Consider the following 12,047-nt stretch of genomic DNA (forward strand, 5'->3'; position numbering starts at 1 on the left):
TCAGACATGTCTGAGCCCAGAAGGAAAATTTCAATTTCAATCATCTTATTTTCCTTGAACAGAGACCCAGTGCTACCAAAAATCAGGTCAACTTCAACTTTTCACATGAGAGTTTCTAACAATTTTCCAAAGCTGAACTGATTTATAAATGTAAATGCTCAAAATTTTAGATATGTTTTCAAACTGCAGTGTAATATAGCAATAATGGGTTTCCATGCAGTAGACAAAAACAAACAAAAAATAAGCTTGTAACCCCATTCTCAAGGTAGAACATGGCCACGGTCCTATAAAACATAATACACACCCCTGAATTTGGACTGCAAATCTATCACTTAAACATCTAGTAAATGACCCAATTTGTTTACATGGCCCTGTAGCTTTTTATGGCCTTTCCATAAAGAAGTTATTACATCCATTCCCTTTATTTTGTTTAAGAGTGTTTGAATGAGGCCCAGAACCACAAGCTAGTTAAACAAGCCTTCCTTAGATGGACGTGGTCTCATATAATTCACCACTACCGGGGAAATTTTCAGAACAATGTTTGTAGTTTTGAAACACCACACATTCCCACACGCCAGAAGTATTTCCTGTGCTTTATGCAGTTCTAAACGTTTGGTAGATATATTAAATAAGTCCTATTTTTTCCATTTTTCCAAGTAAAAGTGTGGCATTTTCACTTCTTCCAGAAGATTTGCACCTCTGAGTGTTTTGCTGTGGTAGGCTGGCCATTCAGAAATGACTGCAAATGAAGATTGCAAGGGCAATATGAAATCCAGACACCCTAATTGATTTCCTAGGATGTAAATGTTAGTTCTAGAAGGAAACCATTTTAAAGCAGTTAGTTTAATGGTGTGCCCAACTGATGCCTATTAAAAGTTATTGGTACAGATTAAAGATACATTTTCCACCACGAAGAAAAAAAATTTAATAAACATAGAGATGATTTAAATCCTAATTTTACATCCTTAATGGTGGCTTTAAACCTCAAGCCTGGCAATATTCTCAAGAAAACAGAGATGATAAACACTTTTTAAAGGGTTAGCATTTATCAATTAGGTATCTAAACTCAGCATCTTTCAATATCCTGTCAGATTCTGGCCTGGGAAACATCTTTCTATTCTTAGATGACTTTTTTTTTTCTAGAAACAGTCAGAAAACTTTGACTACAGTAACTAACAGAAAGCAAAGATACAGTTGAGCCAATCATACATATCACTAATATATATAAAACTACATCTGAAACTATAAAAATGCTAGTGTACTATAAAGTCTAATCTCTTGTTTAGTAGAAGCAATTCATTTTCATGTATAGAGCTTCAGAAATTGTGCACATTTGTTTATAAATAAAAGTAAAGTCAGTAACAAAATTCAGTTACACAGAAATAGCTGCTTATTGACTAGGAAGCATCCCCTAATGTCTACAATAGGAACATAGGAGGATTCTTCAAAAAGTTCATGGAAAAATTGAATTAAAAGATAATATGAATCCTTCCATGAACTTTTTGAAGAACCCTCATATTTTCAGGAGAGGTGATCTGCCTCCAGGACGTCCCACCTTTGGCTATGGATGTACAGATCTATGCTTCTCATAACAGCATTATCCAACTTTTTTCTTGTTTTTATGGTGTTCAAATATCCACCAATTACCACAAGAAATCCAGATGAATTTTATCTGTCCTTTGAATGGGTAATCCAATAGCAAAGCACACTCAAGTAAGAAAGAGTGTTTAGTATGTTTCCATAGAGCAATTTGAAAACACTAAGTGTTACCGTGTTTTTCCTGTGTTCTTAAACTATTTGCACCCTACCTGTCATTATGTCTCAGATTTAAAGTAGGATAAATGAGAAATGAACACTGTGGGTTCCCTCTTTTTCCCAAACCCAGTAAGAAATTTCTAGTAAGGGAACTGAATACTTCTTTTTTCTCATTTGTTCACATCTTACATTTTAAACAAATGTTCCTTCTTAGCACAATGATTTTAAACATTGCCTGCTGCCACAGAAAAAAGAAATGATAAAGCTTTAATGACTCCCAATTTGCATTTCTAATCACCCCAGACTATGAATATGCGTGGCAGTATGGGAAACAAGCTGTGATTTATTCCTCAATGGAAAAAAAATAGATAAATAATATGACTGTTTAAAAGACAGATGTCCTTATAAATACTCAGCAAAAATAACTGCCAGAAACAACATGAGGTAAGTACCATATTAAGTCCAACTTGTGTTGTTAATGGTTTCTGATCTCTGCAGTGACTCAAAAGGCAGGTGCAATGGCCAGCTGGGCATATATAAGCACAGAAGCATATTTCTATCTTGCAAACACTGAAATGCTTAAAGTTACATTCACTCATGAACAAGGATTTCCTAGGATGCAAGCAGCAGAGCTTCAAAAGATGGCCAGGTATCAAGATAGCACATCCACCAAGAGAATTCAGTCATTTCAAATCCTTAAAGACCTCAAAATATTACTAGCACTGTATACAAGGGACCAGAATGAACTTCACCAAAGAAATGATGTGGTTACTCGATGTCAACTAACCTGACAGGAATCAATTTTCCAGAACACTTGAAATCCTTTGCCCTAAAAATATGAAGGCTGATTTCTCTGCCTGCAATGTAACAGCATCGTTCAACTAATCCCGTGTGAAGGGAGCCGCCTGCTTCTATCACAGCTTCCTGATCCCTCGCCCTGCCTCCGCGTGCCATCCATTTTGTGAATGAAGTGTGAGAATAGCTCTTTGTTTACATAAAGAAGGCAACAAAGAGTAGTGTGGACACTGGCAGAGCTTATGTGAGTGGAACTGAGGCTGTGCAGCCTGCCCTTTTAACCAGCTCAGAACTCCCAAACAAGCCTAATGACTTTAAGAAAATTCCAGCAATAAGCAGCTAACTACACACACCAAAGCAGAACTCTGCTACAGCATGACTGCTTAGAAAATTACTGAAAACAAAAGGTTCTGACTGAATCTTAAACATGAAGACAACTTTTTCTTTTGTTCTGTGTGTTAACTGCCAACCCTTCAGGAAGCACACACTGCAAACATCATCTGGACCTTTGAATACAGAAGTCCAGGACACCTACCTAATTTTTTCCTACCTCTATTCACACTCAGTACTCTCAAGTTTTCTTGTCTTTCACCCATGATAGCCTTTTCATGCCTCAATTCTTTTATTCAGGCTGTTCCCTCTGCCTAGAATGCTTTCCTCTTTCTCCCTCTCAGACCCACTTCAACTTCACCTCCTTTTTGGGAACCTGCCTCCTTGAACTTCCTTTCCAGGTAAAATCAACCATTTAGTAAATCAACAGAGGATTTTTGAAGTGAAATAAAGGACTCTATCTCCCCATAGCACTTTCGGCACAAAACCAATAGACCATGAGATAAAGGAAGGGTCTGCAATCCTTCTCAGATCGAGTTTCTCAAGGGCAAGGACTGCATCTCCTTCTTTGTGTACCCAGCACCTAGGGCAAAGCTTAGCAAAGAGCAGATGCTCATAAATATTTGCTGAATGAAAACAACGTTCTAATAAAACATTAAACCATTTAACTAACGAAGGAAGAGGCACGTGGCCCTGAGTCCTGGCTTGGAGTCAGACCTAGGTCCAAACATTTACCAGCTGTGGGACCTTCGCTGAGCTACTTAGCCAGTGAAGCCTCTGTGTTTTTCCTAATACCCCATGGGGAGGTTATAAAGATAAACTGTATACTATCTGCAAACATTGAGCACAAATGTGAAACCTAAAAGGTAATCCTGGGGAGTCATGATTAAGCGTTAAAAAACTATAAAGCTCACCCAGAGCCCTTTAGACCCATCCAACCCCCAAAGAATGCATCCAAATGCCACTGATGGTGTCCTTCCTGGTTGCTCTCTCATTGATTTATCAGTACAGAGTGTACAAAGTAGCAGTGCAAACCTGTTGCACGTAGCATGAATGTGCCTCTGCTCTCTGGGGATGTTGATTTTTTCTCAAGGAACCAGACTGCCACTTTGCTTCTGCCCCCAAACCCTAGCAACAACCCAATACACACCTCATTTGATTGAGAAATGACTCAACTACTATTTGAAAAGGAAAAAACCAAGTACAAAAAAAAAAAAAATCCTAGTTTGAAAACAAGAAAGGATTTAAGCAGAACACCAATAAAGCAAAATTAGAGAAGCCAGGCTGGCAAAGATGGTATCCTAGTTTGAAAACAAAAAAGGATTTAAGCAGAACACCAATAAAGCAAAATTAGAGAAGCCAGGCTGGCAAAGATGGTTTGGTTTAGAAATAAAGCAAATGTCCAGGGAGGAGGCTACTCAGTTACCAGGGGACTAGAAATACCTGTTTGAAGATGGCACATGAAGTCTAATGTGAAGTCTGATGACACAAAATTATATACACTAAATTTAAATGTATTCTCATGAAGAAAAACAAAATGAGTTAATGCTACCAAAATATCACCTGTAACAACTTGGCTTTAATGATAAATGTAATTATTAAAGCTCCTCTTTATAATTTTTAGCTCCTTTTGTTCTCAGATTTAGAAACTTTATAAACAAAATTTTTTAAAAGGTAAATTAATACTGTTTTAGGCAAGCCATTCAAGTCCACAGCTATGAATTTATTTTCCAATGCTTTTGAACTTAAAGAGAAATGTAAACTTCTCAACAGAATATCCTGTATAATACAGTGTAAATAAAAGTTAAGGTCACTCATTAAATTCATTTCAAAAGAATAACAGGTTGTGCCTAGAGTTCACTAAACATGCTTATTTATTCATTTTTATGATTCTTTTAACACTGAGACACACTGCTAAATAAGATGTTGAAATTATTCCAAAAAAAGAGAAAACTCCTTTGTGGAATCCCGCATGCCAATGTCAAACATCCTCTGTATTATCATCAATTAATAAACCAAAATATTAAAATAAACATTCGTCTTTGGACCTGGTATACACACTTAAAATAAGATTCTAACACGTGACAATTCTAAAGGTAGTATTCCCAGTCATTTGCCAAATTATTAGATTTCTACTGTAAGAGTAGTACTACAATATATATTAGACAGATTATCTGCTTCATTTAATTAACATAATTATTATGAGATTGTTTTCCTTAGTATTCTTGTAAGTCATGTTTTAGGAGCAATGGATTCCCACCTTACCTCACAACCTGGAAAGCATGCAACCCCTTAACATAACAAAAAAACACTTCTATAAAAAGTGTCGAATTTTGAAAGCAGAATTCCATTTACCTAATTGGTTCTCACATAAGGAAAAATATATCACCACTTCTGCAGTTTAAAACTGTTGCACTCAAGAGAGCAACCTTGACAAAGTCACTTCTATTCACTTGGCTTCAATTTGCACACCAGTAAGTATAGGCTCTCAGGATTCTTCCATCTCTAACATTCCATGCACCATACTTGTTGCTGACTTCTAGCCTGTATAAGTTATCCATGAGCCACAGTAAAATATGCAAAGCACAGAGGTTTTGGAGGCTTCTCATCCATGCACCATTCACTGTTCTCAAGAATCTTTGGTCCATATCACAAAACAATTTCTCATCTTCTGAAAATGTAAGAGTATGCAGGGCAATGGCACTTTTAAGAGATTCACCAGCACCAGTTGTAAGAAACCTGCCCACTTGCTTGGTACATGCTCACTTGGTAAAATGGTATATTTACGAAGATTATAAAAGTAGTACCTCGACTGGCACATCCCATTTCTACTAATACATAACAAGTTTATCTCCCTGTGAAAAAAGTTCGGAAGTTCCAAGAGTAAAAAGACATCTTAAAAGATGGCTTGCTGTTATAGTAAACACCCTAGTCTTACTCTAATAAGACACTACATCTAGAACCAATCAACAGATATTTATTGGGCACGCACTATGTACCATATCCTGTTCCTGGTGCTGAAGATCCTATAGAGATCAAGTCAGACAAGGCCCATGCTCTCAAGTAACTTAATTCTATGGTGGGGGTGGGTAGACAATTAATTAATTAGTTAACAAGAAGCAGAATATTAAGGTGTAATAAGAGCTATGCACTTAATTAACCTTGATGAAATAGTGAGAGGTGGCTAATGTAGATTAAGTGGTCAGAAAAAAGACCTCTCTGCGGAGGTGATCTATATACTCCAGATGAAAGAAGGTGCTACCCATGCAAAAGCAGCTGATCACTGTTAGCCAGAGAGGCAGGGACAACCAATTGAGGGTTGTAATCCCATGCCCAGGGTGCCATGTCCGCTTTCCCCATCTCTCATCCCAGGCCCCACCCTTGAGGAGCTAAAACCAAAAGAGCTACAGGAAGGAGGCTTGAAAGAACGCACACCCCTTGCTCATTATAGGTCCTTCAAGTCATGTGTCAGCCTGAGCTACCAAACAGGCAAGAAAAGAGATAAAAGTTTTAATGCCAATATAAACTAAATTGTCCACAACTAAAAGTGTAAAATCCTTAACAATCAGTAGGGCAGGAACAATGGTCAATCAGGACAGAGGCCAGCAAGGTTGCACTGGTATCCTAGAGGTCTGGAGCTATGCTGGACATTGTAGTTTCTGGCTCATCAGATGGTCAGTCCATTTGTCCTGGAAGAGTAGCACTAGCTCCTTCACCACTCATTGGAAATATTTCAATATTCTAACAATCAGTATGGTAGTTAGTACCGGTGCACACCAACTGAAAACCAATCACTAGAAGCACCCTTAGGAGACAGAAAAAGGAGAGTTGGAAAAAATCACAGTTGGAGGCACTGGTGGAGAAAAATGATATAACATAGACATCATTCAATAAATGAGTGATATAGAAATTATATAGGGTTATATATTTATTCTGGCTGTGTATAAGGCTTTCAAATAAAGCAATTGGAAACATTAAAATTAGAGTAAGTAAATGAAAGGACTTTGATTATGATCTCTACCATTTTAGTTGATGCAAATAGTAACCCATGGAGAAAATTTTAGCAGTCTTAGAAACATTTTTTTTTGGTATGGACATTATGAATGTCTTGATTCATTACTATTTATTTAACATATCACATTATCATTAGGATTTTCTTTCTACAAATGGTGTGAAAGTTCGCAGATAAAACTTAGGATCTGAGGACTATAAAGGTTGGAAAAACATGAAGTAGAAGCAAATATAAAGAAAATATGTAAGAAGTTTCAAAAAGATTGAGATAAGAATAGACAAAGCTAAGACTTCCGTGCCTGAGACAGAGCTCCACAAGATGACATCACTGGGGAAAGTTTAGTGTCAGATCCTACCGTTTATTTACAACTACTTAACAAATGATATACTAGTCCCTGAAGCTTCCTGCAGATCTTTGTACTTGCTGAATGCCTTTTAGAGGTAAATGCAGAGTAAACTAAATATAAAAGATAACAGTTGGCAAGGGAGAAAAAGTTACCATATAATAGAATGGGGCTTTTTAAATCACCTATCATGAAAAATAAAAGTTAAATTCATCATTATGTAAGGATACTTTACTTATTCAGCTTCCTCAGCTATCTCAAACACAGCAGAGAACCAGGGGGGAAGTTAAAAAAAAAAAGCGTCTAAACAACAAAAATAAATGTCACAGAGGTCATGCGCTAAAACTTAAAGAGCGACTTGCAGGAAAGTCCCTTCAGTCCTCTGTTAAAGCCTATTTACTGTTGAATACTATTTCAAAGGTTGTCTCATTTTTAGTAACATTAGGCTTTGAAGCTGCCCCCTAGAAAGGGCAGGGGTTGGGATGGGCACAGTTATGTTATAGACACAGGCACACTGGCATTGGCAGAAAGAGAAACCTGCAACTTAAAAGAGATAGAAAATCCATAAACGCAAGAACAGGCAAAAAGGCATTACTAGTGGTTCATTTGTCCCCAAAGCAAATTGCCGCACATGCCACAAAAGCCCTTGAGGAAAAGAGCACATATAATAATTGATGTTCATAAGGCTAACCCTATCTAATGGCAGCATATTCCAAATCGAAACTCAAAATGGTTAAAGAAAATGAGAAAAATAAGAAACATGTTCCTGGTCTAGAAGTAAATTAAAATCACTCATCAATGACACAAAGTAGAAGAGGCATTACTCCACCACCAACCTTGTGATTGCCATCTGTATGGGTTATATGCAATAGACAAAGTAAGCTTTGTTTTGTTTTGTTTCTGTATGCTTATGATACCTTCTGCTACAACCGAGAAGCACCATCCCAGATCTTAATCATTTCATGATGGGCACATTCATCTAAAATCAGTGAGCACAGATACTAGTTGGTTGGTGTTGTTGTTGTTTTTCCCATGGTCACACAGAAAGTTCACAGGCTAGACACCCTCTGAGCAAGCCCGTGTTATCTCTTATCTCTTTCTTTATGTTAAATCTGGAGACTCTTGTTTTATGTGTGAGACTTCCAGGTTAGAAGGTTAAGAATGAAGTACACGAAAGCAACTTATAATATTGGTGGATAAAGCTATTTTTACAGTAAAATAACAAGAATTGCAATCCAATAGTAGGTTAAAAACCAGGTAACTAATAATAGAGTAAATGACATTGATCCTTCAAAACTAATTTTGAATAATCTCCACACGTTCCAGTCTAACTCCATATATTGAGCATTGGCTATAGCAATCAATTTCCATTTAAAACAGCTCCTAGGACACCAAGTTAATACTGAAATAGAGCAGCCCTGGGGATTTACAGAGTAAACACCATTTGAGACTTTAGAATACTCAAGAAAAGGGAGTATTATGGGAAGGGGTTCTTGAAAACAAAATGAGCATCTATACTCACAACAGATCAGTGTGGGCATTTCATATTTGACGCTTAGAAGACCTTTAACAAAATGACACAATGCACAGACTGGGTCAATAGCAATTTCTACATGGTATCCTTGGGAAGGGTTTGCATTTAAAGAACTGGACAACTGTCCAAATGGAGAGGTAATAGGGCAATCAAAAATCAACTGTAACTCAATATGAGAGCGAAAAATACCCACATAAGGAAATGAAAACTGTGAAAGTAAAAAAAAAAAAAAAAAAAAAAACTAATATTTTCACGTCAAGGTGTCGCGTAGTTGCTGTTGGGCTTAGTAGAAGCTGAACCAGCACAGGTTCAGTCCCCAGTGGGGCTCCTCACCTCAAAACAACAGGGTATTGATATCTGAAGTTGAGATGATACTTTACCTAGTGAACATTCCAGGGAGATCTTCTTCAGCACCCACCTGTTATCCTCAATTCTGGAAACTTAAAAATCAACCTGAGCATGTGCAGGAAAATAGCTCTATATTGCCCCCTAGTGCTGGCCAGTCCCACATCTCTGTAGGCTAAAAATTACAAGGTGAAGAGTTCTACTTCCAGTTACTTCCTGCTGCCAACCTTAACATAGTCCAACCCCCAAGCTTAGCCCAATCCTCTGCCCACAGATTAGGAAACAACCAGGCTATTTTTAGCACCATGCAACTTAGGAATGGAAATGGCCCAGCCTCAGATGGCAACAGAATGTATATGTACTGACTTAATGAACCCATCTCTCCTGGGAGTATGAACCTACTTGGTAAAGTGGCCAATGGCCACATGCTGCATGAGAGCTCTGGGGTCCATGACAAAGTGATGATAGCATGTAGAACCCAAGTGAGAACTACAAGGAAAGGACAAAGGACACAGATTGAAAGGGAATCAGGGAGATGTTAGGACAGGCTTAATGAGACAAGGCAACAGGAGAAATGATATGGGACAGGAAGAATAACAAATAGGAGACAGAAGCCGGGAATATTGTGCATTGTTGTCATTATGGAAAAGTTTGTCTAGTAAGAAGCAGTATTTTGAACTGCACATTTATTTTACATGAGAAAGAACAAAGGTTGGTCTGATCTGTTTCCTGCCAGGGTACAGCTGGTGCTGTGGCTCCTTTGATCACTTTCCCCCAGCCCTCCGCAGCTCCTGTGATTAGAGATAGATCCCTAGGCTGCCCTTTGATCAGCAGCTCAAGGAGCCTGCAGGTGCCATGTGCCATCACATTAGCAAGTTGTAAGAAGCAACCACGTTGGCTGATAAATGTGATACTGTGTCTTGCTGCATAAGCAACAAATACAAATAATGTTTATAAAAATCTCAGGAATCCTTATTTTATCTGTTTTTGTATTCTAGAAATGTCTGTGATTTCTAAAGAATGAGCATTTTATAGAGTTTAAATTCAAAGTTGAAGCTTTGAAACACCCTGATATGTAAAGAAAAAGTCACTGTTACTTAAAAATATAGTACAATCCACTCTGATTTTCTGATTTTCTACATATATGGCTTGTGTTCATTTTGCCTTGTTAATGAAGTGACAGCATCCTTGCATTCAGAATAGATGACATACAAAGCAGTAAAAACATGTACATTTCTTTTCAAGTAAGAATAAGAGCCACCAGTTGTAAACAGGGTGTTTAATATTCCAATTTTAGACAGCCTACATTAACATTGTGGTTTCATGTGCAGTATAAAATTTCTATTTACAAAGTATTCTCAAAAATGACTTCATAATGGTAGATCAAGAGAAAAAGAGTTTAGAAATTGAATGATGTAAATCATATGGGGTTCAGAGGCTAAGCAAATTACACACCCTGGAGCTGCCCTGGCTTCATGAAAGGAGCCTTTCTCCAGCTCTGTGCAATCCCAGCCCAAGAGAGTTTGCATCTGAGAGTTTTCTAAACATTTCAGGTACACTTGAAAGCTGAAAGTAATTCTCATTTCCTATGCAGGATTAAGTCGTTTCCAGCACACACAAAATAGCAGTTATTCACCAAAACGTACAAAAACACACCACCAGAAAGGTAAGTACTTCAGAATACAAAGGCACGTTTTTGAAAAACTTAAAGCGCAAAAAAACCCATTTTTTTTAAATTCTCCTAAAAACGCCCACTGGGCCTCTTGACCTCTGTATTTCCTATGTATTTATTGATTAATCGATGCCTTTCCACTTAGAGTGCTTCAATTAATGCGGCTGATACATTTCCTGAAGTCCCCATCCATCACCCCACCTCCCCTAGAAAAAAAAACTCTGAGTAAACTTAAACATGCCAAGACTCATTCATTTTGGATTCGTTTTTAGATGCAGTTCTTGAACTTCTAACTCTGGCAATGAGCGATCCTAACGTTCACAATCGCTTCCAGAATGTCTTCTCTAGCTGCGGCTGCAGTGGCACGCACGTTGCCCAGTTAGAGCTTTGTAGCAGCTTCCGAAGTTGCAAACTACACGTAACCTCCAAAAGTCAATGCCAATGAACTGAACGGAGAGCGCACTTGCATGGAAACAGACACAATGATACCCTTGCAGCCTGGTGTGCATCACACGCCAACGCACAATGCCAATGCTAACACACAGAGAAACGAGAAGGGGAGGAATGGGGGAGAGACTCACCGTTCTGTTCCTTGTTGTTGCTGCTGGAGAACTGGAATTTGCTACTCAGGTTGGACTCAGCCTGAGTCCCGTGTCTCTGGCCGGCCAGGGCAGATGTCAGCAGGAGAAGCCCGAAGAGGAGCATTTGGCTGACTGGGGCGAGAGCTCACTCACGGCGGGCACTTGGGAAGCAGCGACTCCCGAGTCTCTTTCACCACCGCCAGGGGAAGGCTGCACTGGGGTGGAAGCGCCGAGCCTGCTCTGGCAGCAGAGAATCGCAGGGTAGTTTCCACATAATCCCATCCAAAACTTTTTCCTAGAGCCCTCTTCTGTGTCTCCAGTTTTTGAAAAGGATCAAAGCAAAACCTGGACCTGAACCAGTTTCCCAAGGTTTAAACAAATCCCGAGCTGTGCCGAGGTGGTGGGGGTGGGGGTGCAGGCGAGGGAGGAAAGAGGGGGTGGGGACGCGGGGGAGACGGGGGAGCGGCGAGAAGTCACCAGCGAGTTGCCCGGAGCACCTGTCAGTATGGGGGACGCGACAGAGGCGAAAACTCAAGGGTCGCGCGAAGCCAGCCTGGAAGCCGAGTCGGCGGCGAGCAGTTTCTCATCGATCACAAAGCTGCCAATAGATGCGGCTCTCCGGGCGCCCCTCTCCCCGCCCCACCCCCACCCCCGAAGGGGGAGGGGAAGAAACGAGGCGA

General features: G+C 39.2%; 1 protein-coding gene across 3 annotated transcripts in view; it reads right to left on the minus strand.

Annotated features, from left to right (window-relative positions):
* PDGFC (platelet derived growth factor C) overlaps positions 1 to 11,991 on the minus strand; it is a 242,926-nt gene extending 230,935 nt beyond the window's left edge. Inside the window, exon 1 of one of the 3 annotated variants that reach the window (XM_008573304.1) lies at positions 11,368 to 11,991. In XM_008573304.1, the coding sequence (XP_008571526.1) occupies positions 11,368 to 11,491 (124 nt within the window). In that variant the 5' untranslated portion in view covers positions 11,492 to 11,991. The remainder of the gene's footprint in view (positions 1 to 11,367) is intronic. The other 2 variants (XM_008573306.1, XM_008573305.1) reach the window with 2 other exon arrangements.
* Between the last annotated feature and the right edge of the window lie 56 nt (positions 11,992 to 12,047).

Source organism: Galeopterus variegatus, unplaced genomic scaffold (assembly GCF_000696425.1).
Source record: "Galeopterus variegatus unplaced genomic scaffold, G_variegatus-3.0.2 Scaffold900, whole genome shotgun sequence".
Classification (NCBI taxonomy): Eukaryota; Metazoa; Chordata; class Mammalia; order Dermoptera; family Cynocephalidae; genus Galeopterus; species Galeopterus variegatus.